Source organism: Natrix helvetica (assembly GCF_964273705.1).
Source record: "Natrix helvetica genome assembly, chromosome: 1".
Classification (NCBI taxonomy): Eukaryota; Metazoa; Chordata; class Lepidosauria; order Squamata; family Natricidae; genus Natrix; species Natrix helvetica.
Genome location: NC_138548.1, coordinates 305,559,383 through 305,575,202, shown reverse-complemented (window position 1 = coordinate 305,575,202; position 15,820 = coordinate 305,559,383). Strand labels below are relative to the sequence as shown.

At 35.6% G+C, this 15,820-nt stretch overlaps 1 protein-coding gene and 1 long non-coding RNA gene across 2 annotated transcripts in view; one reads left to right on the top strand and one right to left on the bottom strand.

The window, feature by feature from the left end:
- Positions 1–9,262, top strand: part of NUP210 (nucleoporin 210) — a 93,532-nt gene extending 84,270 nt beyond the window's left edge. Inside the window, exons 36-40 of the mRNA XM_081968698.1 lie at positions 1,129–1,376; positions 2,438–2,654; positions 5,570–5,665; positions 5,773–5,850; positions 7,176–9,262. Of these exons, the coding sequence (XP_081824824.1) occupies positions 1,129–1,376; positions 2,438–2,654; positions 5,570–5,665; positions 5,773–5,850; positions 7,176–7,282 (746 nt within the window). The 3' untranslated portion in view covers positions 7,283–9,262. The remainder of the gene's footprint in view (positions 1–1,128; positions 1,377–2,437; positions 2,655–5,569; positions 5,666–5,772; positions 5,851–7,175) is intronic.
- Positions 1–15,820, bottom strand: part of LOC309400386 — a 78,211-nt gene that overhangs the window by 4,788 nt on the left and 57,603 nt on the right. The window contains exons 2-3 of the long non-coding RNA XR_014176649.1: positions 1,020–1,073; positions 406–491 (exon numbers count right to left, since the gene is read on the bottom strand). This is a non-coding gene — a long non-coding RNA (uncharacterized lncRNA). The remainder of the gene's footprint in view (positions 1–405; positions 492–1,019; positions 1,074–15,820) is intronic.

Here is a 15,820-nt window from a genome sequence, read left to right as displayed (position 1 = left end):
AGAATATTCAGAGTCTGCTGCCTTGCTTGTTTCCAGTTGAGTATAATGGGCAATGTTTACTCATAGAACTGTCTTTCAGGAATTTGCATAATCTTTTAAACTAGAAAAAGTTCAGCAACTTGTGACCCATCATATTGATATGGTATATTAAAAACCTTTAAAAGGTTGTAAGCCTTGAAAATGCTTTCCACTTAATTGAACTTATTTCTCAGTTCTGCGTAAAATAAAGATTTGGCACAGAAATTGGTCCTTTCCAATTAGAAATCCAGGTTTAGTTAAACTTATTTCATTCGGTGGACAATTTGCATTCTTTCCAGCAAAATTGCTTCACCTTTCCTATACATAGCCATGTAAATGGTTATTTGTTGGTGCTGGCTTTGTAAATTATTACAATGTTTAACTTACACTATAAGAGGAATTCATAGTAGACTTTATGTGTTAAGATAAAGAATCACTCTTGAATTCCTGATACATATCTTCTGCTATTTGTCCTGTTAATTTAATAAAAGATCATTAGTTGAAAGAGCAAAAAATAATTCAAACAGTAAGTAATTATGAGCAGCCTGAAAAAAATAGATAGAAACATGCCAGATCAGTTTCTTAATAATAAGGCCTACAATCAAGGCAGTGCTGGAATTGGTATGAAGTCTAATAATTAATTTTGACAAACATCCATTTCTTCCATTATTGCTTAAAATAATTTTTTTTAAAATGTGTATTGGAAAAAATCTTTCAATAACATTTTAAAAAACGGATATTGTACCATTTGTTATCTGCAGCAGAATGATAAGAAACCACAATGGTGCCAGCATTGTGACAAATATATCATAATGTTACCAAATTGACATCATGTGTATCATGATTTTGATGCAACTATGTAAGTCATGTCATTTGTCACCTTCTGCCACCTCTTCCTCCCACTATGAATGCATAGGGTCATCTAGCAATTATACTGTAAATATAATATTGTTTGTGGTGCCTACCGATGCTGTCCAATCATCATTAAAATTGCCACTTACCTCTAAGTGACCAGGCTTAGCACTAGCATGAAGAATGTTCAGCAATAAAATAATCTACAAATGAAAAAGTAGAAAGATGTTAACATTCAGTTTGGTCTTATTTTATAAGGACAGTATACTTGTTCCATCAGAGTACTCAGACTAGCTGACAAGCAGCTAAAACAACTCACCATGAGCAAAACTGCCATCACCATCACACCTTCTCTCCAAGGCAGCCATTCCTTAGAGCAAATTAGCACTGAAGTGCCATTTAATCCAGGATTCTATGCTAATCAAACTGAATTTATCCTAAATAATCATTACACAAGTTCTGACGTGAAGATCTTTGGAGCTGCTGAAGTTCTTAAAAATCTTGAAGTAAGTTTCAACATAATTTCTCCTTTAAATTTTGTGAAGCTGACTTGTTGTGTTATCATTTTAAAATAGAGCATAGACCTGGCCCTTTAAAAGAATGGGGAGTTACACAGTGGAACCTTTGTGTTTTTCCTACTTATGTCAATATGTTTCTTGGTTTGTTAATGGATTTTTATTTAAATACTAACCACCTAGTAGTCTCTCAAGTTAGAATCTCTAGAGCTGGTTGAGATATAAATGGTAGTAAATTGATTAAATAAAGCATATGAATATTTTAGCTATGATGAAAAATTTAAAGCAAATTGGATTTTGGCCATGAATAGAAACCAGACTTTAAAAAGTAATAACTTATTCATATTGCCTGCCTTTGAACAAAAATTAAAACTAAATTTGCCAATTCTTTGAGATATGTTCTATTCATCTAGAGATGCCACTAAAGATCAAAACATTCATTAAATAATTTGGCTTCTAGCTTTCATCTCATTATTTAACATTTCACTATAAGTGTGGTTTATGTGTTGAATCTATTATACGGTGCCTCTGTTATTGTATTATGATTATTTTAATTCTTTCCCACTTGGTTTACAGAGGTGTTATTAGATGTTTTTGTTGATTGTTGTTAACCATCCAGAATTCAAATATAAGATGATTCCCCATATAAATTTTCTATATTAATAAAAAAGTAAATTCCTTCTCTTTTGATTTCATGTTATTTGATGATTCTAGGTCATCTAACATAGATTTACTGTTAGTTCTGTTTAAAAGCTTTGAAAATAAAAGACAGTCAAACTTTATATGTGTAATTAGTTAATTGTCACTAGCAGTTTAATTATCCCAGGTAAACAATCAGTATTCATTAATGAACTTTTGCTAAAAGAAAAACTGCATCATACCAAAATGAAAAACTCCATTTAAAATGATCAAATTTAGGCAAAGTGTGCAAATTGCAAATAAATCAGAAATTAAATGACATATTTGATTCAATTCTTTGAAATAGTATGTCATATATGACTTGAGGGAGAAACTATGCTTTTGGTAAATGATACCAAATATTTATCTTACAGGTGAGATCCAGTTCACCTCTGATGGTAGTTTTTGAGAAAGACAGATCCTATGGCTTGCCTAGTTATGTAATCTACACTGTGAGTTTATCAGACCCAGAAATTGCAAGTAAAACAAATTTAAATGCTGTACTTACTATATCCAGCCCGATGACGGACCAGTCTCTTGCTATCCCTGTGAGAGTTACTTACGTGTCTGACAGAACTGTGCCAATGAAATGTAAGCTCTTATTCCTCTAAAATATTCATGTATTCTGAGATTTTGTTTTAGAATTGGATTGGTATGTTCTATGTACAAAGTTATGTGGTATTTGTTATATTCCAGTTTCTGCTAAGAGGGTCAAGGCTGCATTCATAGTACTCTCTCCTCCAGGTCTTCCCCACCACAAAAACCCAGTGAGATAGTATAGCAATAGCAATAGCACTTAGACATATACCACTTCACAGTGCTTTACAGCTCTCTCTAAGCAGTTTACAGAGTCAGCATACTGTCCCCAATAATCTGGGTCATTTTACCGACCTCAGGTGGAAAGCTGAGTAAACCTTGAGCCTGGTGAGATTCGAACTACCAAATTGCAGGCAGTCAGCAGAACTAGCCTGCAGTACTGCATTCTAACCACCATGCCACCGTAGCTCTTAGTAGAGACTAAGAAAGAGTAACTAATTCAAATTCAGCCAGTGAGCTAACATGGTTGAGAGTAAACTGATCCTTGGTCTCATCAGCACTATAACCAATGTGCTATATTCACTTGCTAATATTTGTAATTTTTCTAGTAACCTGTTGTTGACATAGAGATTTTATTACAGAATGATTTTTCAACATATTGGTTCACTATTCATAAAGATTCAATTGTTTCTTTTTTTTTTTTTTTTTTTTTTTTTTTTTTGTAATAAAATTTTATTAGTTTTTCAAAATTTATAGGGAAAAGGGTAAATGGACAGGTATACAAATTTTGGCAGTTGCAAAGTGTGTGAGGCCCCCCTCCCTCCATACCCATAGCGTACATTTATATATAATGCATTAGTATATAATTGATTATAATCAGCATATTAGTTCTATTATTAAATTCAATCAAATTAAACATTACAATATAAAATCCAAATATAATTCCATTTTCACTTTCGGTCAATTTATAATAATATGATTTTCATATTTATTTCTGTGATCTGAGTCTTCTTGCTATTGCCCCATCTCCCTCCACTGGCAGAGCTCTGGCCCCTCCCGTGTCCTGCGTGTCCGTTGTAGTGTCTGGTGGTTTCTCTAGGAGTGTTTTATTTTTTTCCATAAAGGCCTGCGCCTCTATGGGTGAATTAATTCTGATTCTTGTCTCCTCCCAGAATATCAGCATACCTTCAGGCATCAACCATCTAAACCACACCCCTTTCTGGTATAATTTATTCGCTAATTGCGAATAATTTTTTCTTTTTTCTCTAATCTTCTTAGGGATCTGCTTCAGAATGGTTATCTCCATATCATGATATGTCAATGCTTGCCCCCTTTGTACACCCAGAATTTCATCTCTTGTGGTTTTTCTAAGGAATTTAATGTGAACCTCCCTGGGTAAATTGTGTGTTCTAGCATAAGCTGAGTTCACTCTATAAACCAGATCTATATCCCACCCCATCTGTTGTTTTTCTTTGTGTGTATAGTCAGCCAGAATGTTTGTCATGATGTCCCTTATATTTTCCCCATCTTCTTCTATAACATTTTGAAATCTAAGATAATAGGACATTCTCTCAAATTCTAATTTCATCTGTTGGATGTCAAGATCTTTGTTCCCTTTCTGCACAGCTTCCACCACCCCCCTCACCTCCTCCACCCCCCCTTCCACAAGATTCAGTCTTTGTGAGTTCTTATATATTTGGGCTTGATTTTCTTTAATTTCATCTTTCATTTCCCTTAACTGTTTCTTGATTTCCTCCTGGCCCTGTAGAATTTGTTGAAGCATTTGTTGAAAGTCCATCTCTGTAGTCTTATGTTGCATCAGTTCTGTTATCTTTGACTGTGTGGCTGGACTGGATGTTGCGGATGTTGGAGCAGAAGTGGCAAAGCCAGGTTTTCCAGGAGGGGGTCTTTTAGATGCCATCCTTTATAACGTTAAAAGTTCAGTCCAAATATGAAGTAAGCAATTAGAAAAGAAGGGTAGCCAGGTGAATCCGGGAGCAGAATAACCAGGCAGAAGAGAATCTCTCCAATAAGTCTGGCAATAGATAGAAAATTTCCCCTAGAAGGTTAAAAAAATACCAATCCACAAGAGGTTCCTCTGGGAGACACGGAGACAAAGACCGGAAGCCTGAATTTTAAAGGTGGAGTCAGGTTTCAGAGTTCATAAAGACAACGGAAGTGTGCCATCTTGCCCTGCCAGTTTTGGGCACAGAGGCGTAACAAAGTTTTAAAAAGTTCCAAAAGTCCTCAAATCATTGTAATATGTAAAATTAAATTGAAAAGAAAATCATCTCAGCCTAAGTGAGGCTTCATTCGTTGGCTCTCCCCCCTCCTCCTTCCCCGGGGGCTGAGAGCAAAATTGTTTCTTGCCGCTTGTCCAAGGGGGGGGGGAAAACCCCCCTCCCTCCAGCCGCACCTCCAAAATGCTCCGAAAGTTGTTTTAAAGTTTTAAAAGCTGAATCAAATCTTCATGCAAAGTAAGGGATGAAGAGAGAGGCAACCTCACCGCACCGCAGCTGCTTCCTTCAATTGTAGCATTCTCCAGTCGGCTTGTAGCGAGGCGCGAGGCGTGGAAACGCGATGCGCCCTCCGAGCTTGCTCCCCGGTGCCTTGGGCGCGCGAGAGAGCCCCCGCCGGCTGCCGCCGCTGCAGGAGACCTCCGCGATGCCGCCCCTCCGGCAGGACCCCTCTGCGGGGTGTCCTGTGCCCCCCAAGGAGTGGGGAAGCCCACCGGGGAGCCGGAGCGGGCAAAGAGCTGCCCGTCGCCGCCGCCGCCGGAACCGGAACCTAATTGTTTCTTATAGTATTGAGTTTTCACAAGCAAATTCTGAACATTGTTTGAAAATGTAGGAATAGATTGGATTTGTTCACATTGGATAAAAATTTATGAGAAAAAGTAATAAATTAAAGCAAAACATAAACCTGGAGTCTAATTTATACACTAAAATCAACATTTCATATTTTTTCAGATAATGCAAGTTTATTCCAACACTTTCTTGATTCCTATCAAGTTATATTTTTTACGGCTTTTGCGCTTTTGGCTGGAATGGCTGTTATGATTATAGGTAAGAATATCAACTGATATTTGAAGTATTTACTTTCAGATTAAAAAAAAGAATTAGTAATTTTAAATAGAATCAACTTTATATATTTGTTCCATTGTGTATTTTAGTGCACTATACTCTTTTCTCGTCAAACGAACAGCAAATACATCCAGCTTTTATCACAAAGACTAGTCCTCAAAGACCACGTAAGCATGATATTCATTAAACTTTGTGCTATAAGGAACATGGTAATTAATAGTAATGCATCTAATGTTGGAGATGAATGCTATAGTTGTACTTTACAAGACAATTAAAGAAACTGTATTGTCATCATGTACAGCTCCAAAGGTGGTATTCAGCAGGTTCTGACCAGTTCTGGAGAACCGGTAGCAGAAATTTTGAGAAATTTGGAGCACCGGTAAATACCACCTCTGACTGGCCCCATCTATTCTCTGCCTCTTGCATCCCAGCTGATTGGGAGGAAATGGGGATTTTGCAGTATCCTTCTCCTGGAGTGGGAAAGGAATGGAGATTTCGCAGTATCTTTTCCCTGCCACACCCACCAAGCCACGCCCACAGAACCAGTAATAAAAAGTTTGAATCTCATCACTCTACAACTCTTAACTTAATTGATGGTTAAGGAAAAGAGGAGAACAAATGAGAGCCAAATAGGGACCTAAATCCTCTCTACTTTGTAAATGGTAGAGCTTTCAGTAAAGGTAGTAAGCATATGATGGAAAGAGATCTTCTGCTTACTATTATTATTTAAATTGATTTTATTATAGATTTTATTATAATTGTTATTGTTGTAACAAGAAAACCCAGCATTGCAGATTAAAAAGCAGCCATAACAATTAGAAAACACAACAGGGGTCAACACTCCAAACTGAAACCTGGGAACAGACACACCTTTTAAGTCTGAATACTCAAGAGAGTGTGCATCATACATACCTCTGGTGGGATGCTGAAATAAGATAGAATAGTATCAAAATATCGCACAGAGTATATGTATATATGTATACCACGAGCATTGCCCACTGTGGGCTCCCACTTTGTCATACTTTCTCACTGGCTGCTTGCTTCTAGTTACCTGAAGGCCTAAATGGATAATATCAAGCCCACATTTGAACAGTTAGCTTTATCTGTCTACTTCACTTTGAGAAAGGTAAAAGCTGTGGATGTCCAATCCAGATAAACCATTGACCCTTGATAAATGTTGTTTGCTTCAAGCAGATCTTGAGTGCAGAGGTCGCATTGTGGAGGACAATAGTGTTCAAATAGAACAATTGTCATTAAATTGTTCTATTTGAACACTAAATATGCTTTAGATCAGGTCTTGAACATTTTAATTTTCTCCAAATTAAAAACATATTTAATTTGCAATTTAGTGTAAAGTTTGGTGGGTGTTTATCCAGGGACTGCAGTGGCATGGTTTTTCTGTATATCTACATTTTAATTGCTCTGAACCAGACATCACAGTCAGTTACGTTGAGCATTTTTGATGAATACTCATCATTCTGCTTATTTTCAGATACTGGAGCTCCTGTTACTCCTACAACTTCCTTCAGCCCTGTATCTTCAAGTCAACAAAACAGTTCTCCTAACAGATTATGGAGTCCACCATATTCTTCACAATGAAAATGTTTTGACAAAAATATGTTTAGATTTTAAGTAATATGGACATTTGAAGTATAACGCTTTTGTTTATAAAGATTTTCTTTAGATTTATGATAACCTTAAGGGGAAGAAAATTCAGTCAGTACCTATGTTGAGCCACTCTGCTTGCTTACCTGCTTCAGTTAATTTCAGTTAGGATTTCAAATTGTATACATGTGTGGCATCTGTGTAGAAATAATGATTTTATGATTTTATAAGAAGGCTTGATATCAGTGACATAATGAAAGGATAAACCCCAACACAAAAGAAAAAAATGTGTTAGTTTGAATTCAGATTATATTATTTTATTTTTGAGGCTCAGGGATGAAATGTTCTGCACTGATACCTTTGTTGCACTATTTAGTACCAGCATTTGAAGTTGCTGGTTTTAGGAAGTAGTTTTGCTGTAATAGCTATGTTACCTATTTATACGTATATGTACCATAACAAAAGAAGAGTAGGTAGGTATTTAGATAGGGACCATGTGTGTATGAGAGAAGGGGGGGTTTTCCTCCTTAAATTGAAATATAGTTTCAATCAGATGATACTGCACAATCTTTTGTTAAAGAAATCCTTTATTATAGCAAACTGCATTTTTTTAAAAAAGTTATTTTAATCATTTTTTCTAAAAAAAAAAATATTGTTAGCCTAACAAAGAGAAGGATGCATTTTATGTGTTTTATACCTCCGCAGACTTTCCATATGCCAACTGGTGACTTGTGAACATAACTTAGATCAGGGAACTTTATCTTTGCACTACTGAGTTAATATGAATGCTACCTTTTCCACTGAAATCAGAGTTGTTGCTCATTTCAGAAAGGAGTTTAACACGTGTATAGATATCCTAATGACCTAATGTACTGGTACAATTATTACTAAGCGATCTAATTATACTCAACAGTAGGAATTATATTAGGTCTTAAATCAGAACACGTACGAGTATGCAGACAAAATTTGCTTTTCTGAAGCCAGCCATTTTAAGTATGAACATTATTTTTATAAGCCTTTTGCCTCAGCTACTGTTGTCAGAGTCTGTTTACGTTTTGCATATTTCCATCCGTTGATTGGCTGCAGCAATATAACTACAGATGCTAAAAGTTACAGCAGTAAATAATTTCAAAAATCAGTGCAGACCAAGTCAAAAACGTGACTTAAAAAAACATGTTCCACAAAGGCTTGCTTTTCTCTAGAATTACAAAAAAAAGGAGAAAGAAAAACCAATACATCATCACTCTGTAGGGCCAAAGAATGAGTCACTGTAAATATTAATCTACTAGGAATCAACACTGCCTATGAAATACAAAGAACCCCTTTTTCAGACATAGCTGTTACAATTATATGATTACAACTGAAAAAAAACTATTCCAAGTGAATATTATAAAGATATTTTATTTGTAGTATAAAACAGAGTCTGTTGCCATCTCTTTCTTTCTTTCTTTCTTTTTTTTGCATTATTTAGCATAAGATTCTGAAAAGTGTTGTGGAATAATCTTGGATAGGTTCACAAAAGGATGGCAAATCTGGTCATCTACCTGGTACTCACATCAGCTCCGAAGCATGTGTGTGGTGAGGGGAACCAGTTTTCGGCTGTGAGATTATAAGTGAGAAACTCTTTTAGCAATAAAATATGAATTGAGCATATTACAAAACGGTGCCAGCCCATCCAGATCTTCCGTATCACTTGGTAAGAACTTTCCACACAGAGGAGTCTGGGTTGCCACTATAACTGCACCCTCGAGTTGGTCATGTTCTCTTATTCTAACACTGTAAGAATTGTGATTTTGAGTCTGCTTAATTGTGAATGTATACATGGACAATATGAACACAGATCTATGAAGACGTTTCATAGAAATTAAAAGTTAGTGTTTATAAAGATTTTGACTGTTTATTATTTTAAAAGATTAGCCATTTTTTCTATATTTTTGACATGTACAAATAAAAAGATTTTTTTTAACAAATAAATTGCTTTAAGGTTATTATGTTTTAATTATTAAATATATTAATACTGGGTTTGATTATAGATAAATTATTCTGTAGGAAAATCTGTTCCCAACATGGTTCTTCACATCTTCTAATATATTGCTGAAGCACCCTTGCTGGTGGCTTTTTCTCTCCATCTTTCCAAATATTGTATTTACATGAATGAAAGTATCCTAAATAGAAGACTGGCTTTAAAATGAGCATAAGAAAAGGACTATGTGGTGTCACTGCTGTATTGTTTGAAATTCTTGAGGCAGTATTCACATTTCACAGAAAATAAACCAGAGAAGAATAGAATAGGAATAAGAATAGGATAGAATGGAATGGAAAACAACAATATAGAATGGAATAAGAATAGGGATAGATGGAAAGGACCTTGGAGGTCTTCTGGTTCAACCCCCTGCTCAGGCAGGAAATCCTGTATTATTTCAGATAAATGGTTCTCCAATCTCTTTTTTAAAACTTCCAGTGTTGGAGCATTCACAACTTCTGGAGGCAAGTTGTTCCATTGATTAATTGTTCTGTCAGGAAATTTCTCCTTAGTTCTAGATTGCTTTTCTCCTTGATTAGTTTCCATCCATTGCTTCTTGTCCTGCCCTCAGGTGCTTTGGAGAATAGCTTGAGTTTCTCTTTTATGTGGCAGCCCCTGAGGTACTGAAACACTGCTATCATGACACGCAGACATCGCAACTACTCTACTTTTTCAAAACCAGTTTGAAGCTGTTCTGCAGTGGTCTTTAATTTTCTTTGCTCAAAATATGGTACCGATAAAATGATGCGCCAATTACCATACTTCCAACTGACCAAAGTACAGAAATGGGATTGATCATTGCCTTTTACCCAGACCACTATTCATTTTATATGAGTGTCGTGTGCATGGGTATATTTGAGTGACCCATGGTTCCTGGCAACTATTATCTCTGATTTATTGCAGGTTTTTGACAACATACTTGCCTATATCTTCTTCCTAGGGTTGGAAGAATATGACTGATCTAAAGTCACCCAGTTGGCTTTATGCACAAGCAAGACTAAAGCAACCCAGTTTCTAGCATGCTGTCTAACCATTTTACTAAACTGACTGTCATTTATGCACTGTATACTTAAAATTCCAGATTAGTGGTATGGGATGGAGAGTATAGATACAGTAACTAAATAAATCCTTAGTTTGGAACTAGTTAGAGAAAGGTTTAATTACCAATGTGTTTTGCCAAACACATTATGTGGAGTTCTCCACATAAAGTTGTATCAGCAAACAGATTGTCACATACAATCCAATAGAAACACATAGTATTTCTCAATTGTATAGTATCTTAAAACTTGTCTTGCTTGTCTTCGATATTTTGGGAAACAAAAGCTGCTTTATCAGAATTCCTGGGGTAAATCTGTACAGTGTTGATTTTGTACGTGTTGCTTTACAAAATGCCTTCATCAGGTTCCATTTTTCCTTCGCTATTAGTGAAAGCTGACATGTTGCTTTTCTCAAATCACATCATATTCACTTGCTGGTGGTGTGGGTGGTTGATGACCAAGGTGTCTATACACAAACACACATACAATATATCACAATGTACAGGATTTTTTTTTCTTACCAAACACATGCACTCTTTCAATTTCAGTGTTTTTACAATAAACTCAACCAAAGAATTGCACATAAGTGCTCTTGTGCTGAGGTCAGATAGAACAGGGTAAATTAAGTATCTCTGAAGGGTCGTTATATGCTCTCAAGAAAAAAAATAATTACTGATAGAACACATCTTACAAGATACAATTTTCTTTTGATATTCTTCAACTACACCCCAACCATTTTAGTGACCATGGAACTAACTCCTTGCTTTCTGTGATTTGTCACTTATTTTTCTCTTACACTTCCCACACAAACCTTGCAGTTCATGATGCATGGTTATTAGAATTTGATTCTTTGACATAAATGGTTATATCTACAAAGAATGACATTTCCAGATAAAAGCAGAAGCCTTCTTGTAACTTTCTTTTAGGCAGACTTCACGTACACCAGACATATACTGCAGGATTAGTTATTCTGCAGTCATTCTCTGATTTGAAAGCCAACTTTGGCAATGGTATTACAAAAATACAGTTGAACACATTGCTAGTTAAAAGCATACACCAATAGAAGATCTGAGAAAAATGGCATGCTGTGCAACGTAAGTTGCTTTCACATGTTAAAAGTGCCTGGGTCCCAGAGATACAACAGATCTAATCCCACATTCAGATTTGACCTCTAGTGTAGGCTTCGTGCCAGAGGTACTTGACATCAACTTTCATTATCTTCCATTATTATGACAATATCTGAAGGGTACTAATTCCTTGGGAAAGAAAAGTCATTTCCTTGAGGAGTTATACCTAGCCAAAGTTTTATTAATGTGCAATAAATGGGGTATGAAAAATTGACATACATGCAGAATGACTAAACACATTCAGTACTTTAGCTATTCAGTTCCTGTAAAAGCAGCATAGTACACAGTCTATAGTCTACATGTATGTTCACATCAAAGTAACTTGAAATAAATTTGTGGTAAGATTACACTGCAACAAACCTCAAATTCACTAAATATGAAACTTTCTATCTTCAGCTCTGCTAGCACTAATTCATTCCTGGTTCTCTTACTGCATTTCTAAAGCTTTCAGGAATTCCAATTCACATTTATATTTATTTTTAGATTTGTATCCTGCTTTTTCTCATGGAACTCAAAGTAATTTACATGGAGATCTTTCTTCCTACAACAGCAAATCTATGAGGTAAATTCAGCTGAGTGACAAGGTTTGGCCAAAAGTTTCCCAATATATTTCCAAATCTCAGGATGCATTTAAGCCTAGACCTCCCCAGCCCTAGGTTAACATCTTCAACATTTCATCCTAGTATTTGTATTCTCTTTTGAAGCCATATTCCTACTAACAACCTGATGGTGGGTGGGTGGGGGACTCTTGAGTATATTTATTTCTTAGTACAGCCTATCTCCCCCTCCAAATGTATTTTAAATGTAGCTTAAATGTATTTAATTATTATGATTGGTTTTATTGTATTGACTGTACACCGCCCCGAGTCCCTTTTTGGGAGAGGGGCGGTCTAAAAATCTAAGAAATAAATAAATAATAAATAAATAAATTGTTGCCAAATATGTTTGAATTCTTTAAGAGTTAAAATGCTTTTCTCCATTCTGTACGTGGGTCTTTTTAAAGTTTAATTTTCAGTTCTTTCTGGTTGCCTCTAGTAACCAGCCATCAAAGTCTCCTGTTGTCATGTTTTTCTCTAATTCACATTTTCCCAGGAAAAGGTTTCTTATTCTTAATTTAAAAATCTTCATATATTTTTAATAGGATTTAAATAAACCACAAGAAGTATTCTTATGATTTTTTCATAATCTTATATCCAGTCAATTTGCCCTGTTAGTTCATTTTAAAATTTTCTAAAATCAACGTACTAATCACCCCTTTGCTTCTTATTTATTTTGTTTTAAAAACAAAAGGTTTCCCTTAAATATTTAAATTTACATGGGACTTCTTTGGCTGAGAAATGAATGAAAATCAGTTGGGATAATAAAACGTCCTTCTGAAGGTTTTTAAATATTCATACAGCAATTTACAAGCCCTTTCAAATGAAATTGATTAAGAAAGGAAATGGGCAAGTCTTGTGGCTCTTTGAAGGCTCCGAACCACAGCTTGAGCAAAATTGTTTCTCCTGACTTCCAAAGCTCTAAAACCTGCTGGAAACCACTTTTTACTGTTTTATCATGGGGAGCATCTGAAGCAAAAATTATGGGCAATCCTGGGTTCTTTCCTTAATCCAGAGAGAACTTTCGGAAGCCAATTCATTCACTGGCTCTTCTTTCCGTTTCAGTCATTGACTCTGCTCTCACAGAGCCATGTATTTTAATTTTAAACTAATACAACTTTATTACTATAGTCTCTCAATTTTAATGTATTTCAAAGCTCAAAGTAATACCTTTTAGAGCATCTAATGCAAGGTGGGTGGAATTCCAGCTAGAAAGTACATTTGATGTATATAAGCCATAGCAAAATATAAATTAATAATTTTTCTCTGCATTGTACAGTAAAACATCATCCTGTCACACTTTCTAAAAAAGACATTTAAAATCACAGTGAACTGAAAAACAGCTCTTCCCTGTTAGGATATTTATCATTACAAAGAAAATACATCAGAATTACAAAAGATATTATGAAATTTGGAACAAAATGTATCAATGGTTGGAAATGAGGAAAAGGAGTTGGAACAGAATATACTGAGGATTTCCAAAATTGGGACCGGATAATACATAGACAAATATACAAAGGAGGACAAGGGATATGCTTATAAGATCAAAGTAGCTACCTACGATAAGTAGAAACTGTATTTGTTGTTATGTTAAAATATGTATGGAAATGACAAAGCTAGAAAGGTCGCTTTATGTCCAATGTTTTAATGTTTATTTAATTAAAAATATTTTTAGAAAGAATTACAAAATATACATTAGCCTGGATTACCTCAAAATAATATAATCACAGTCAAATTGTAACATCTGTCTTTGAAAGAATCCCTTCCTTAAAGGCCCAAGAATGTCATGGTAATAAAACTGAGAGTATTTACTGAGTTACAGCTAGCATGGGATCAAGAACAATGCCGGACCAGAATTAATTCATGATCTTTAGAAAGGTAACAATGGAAGATTTACCATCTACGACTAATAGAGTGAACTTCTTGTATCTTTTCTCACTCTGAATTCATCCAGGATCAGTGGAGCTCTGAAATTCTCTGAAATCAAAGTTCTCCTTGGATTTATGTTTTCATCCACTTAGAATGGTTAAATTGGTGTATACAATTTCATTCTAACCCTTTGGCAAATATTTCATAACTGTCAAGAAGGATTTATAGCCTGAACTAAATGATAAAGCTTAGTCAAGGCAGCAAGCATTTACTAAAACCATATCAAGCGGAGGAACAGCTTGATGCTATTTCTTGCCTTTCAGCTATTTTCCTGTTCTGTGTCATGTCCAGGACTGCAAAATTGAGAAGGAAGAATCCTGAAAGTCTTGATGATCTTTCATCCCAAAACTGGATAGTGTTCTGCTCAGCATTACTAAATGGAACAGAATGAAACTTGTTTCAACTCAGTAGCAAAAAAGAACATTTAAATTTCATTCAGGTTACTTTTCTGTCTTGCAAAATACAAAGGTTTGGATGAGCAGAGTCGCTGACATCTAATTTGGAAAGTCATAGATTCATTTTCCCAAATCTCTAAAACTGAATCAAACTATAGACTGCACTGAAACCCCCAGTATCTCCCAGCCTTGGCTCACAAGGACAGTAAGGATGAGATTATTATGGGATGACACTTGCAGTTTAAAGCTTTGGACTGTATGCTATTTACAAACTGAATCTAATTGTGCAATCATTTATTTCATAGGTCCCACGACTGACATGTACCTATATTCATATTTTGAATAGGTTTAGCAAAGAGTTGTTAATTAGTAGAAGCAAAAATTTCAGCTGTTCCTGGACATTATCCCCAGCAGAGAAAACAATGTCAAAATACTTTAAGTAAACTTACATTGACCAAATCAAAAGCACACAAGAGAAGTTGCATAAGAACTTTGTACAGAAGAGCAAACATGCCTTGCAGTCAGCCAGAACTCCAAAAAGCAGATTACACATATGATAGTCTTCCAGTACAATGGATATCCATGCAATTTTATAAAATTATCTGTATACACACAATCAATCACAGCATAATTGTCACAGGACACATTCCATACATTAAAAACATCTAAGAAACCACTAAGAGATTATTGCAATCCCTTCCCCCACAAACCAACAAAATACATCCAAAGATCCTGAGCAAACTCAAAGATCCAGTAGCCAAAGGCAAAACAGGAGTCATTTATCACAGTGTAAGGACTTCAAAGATCCCTATGTAGAATAAATAGGTAGAAAATTAGCAGAACACATCCATCACCACCAACTGACATATGAACATTCATTTCACAAAATGAAGGCACCACCATTTCAATTGGAGGCAATGTTTCCCAATTATGGCAGTTCTTAAGATGTGACCTTCAACTCCCAGAATTCCTTAGCAACATGGCCATCACTAAAAATTCTAAAAGTTCACAGACATTAAAGCTGCTGAGGTTAGAAAGCACCGTTTTAGATTTAAGCCAAATCTAATAAAGCAAGAAAGTTCTTAGAAGCTGGCCATTCTGGTTAAATAGTCCTTGATAGATATACAGGAATACATTCCATTTATAAACCATTGAATAGTAACAACCAAAAGTCAAGGAAAGATCAAAGACCCCAGGGTAAATCCTCTCTTATCATACAGCCATTAGCTTAAATCCAGATAAGCAGGAACTAACACCCAAGTGATGGCGAACCTATGGCATGCGTGCCAGAAATGACATGCAGAACCATCTCTCTGGGTACACCAGCCATCCCCATTGCTGTTCTGGGTTCCGGTGTGCACATGTGTGCTGGCCAGCTAGTTTTCATGCGCATGGAAGCACAAGAAACAGGAAGAAGAGCTTCCT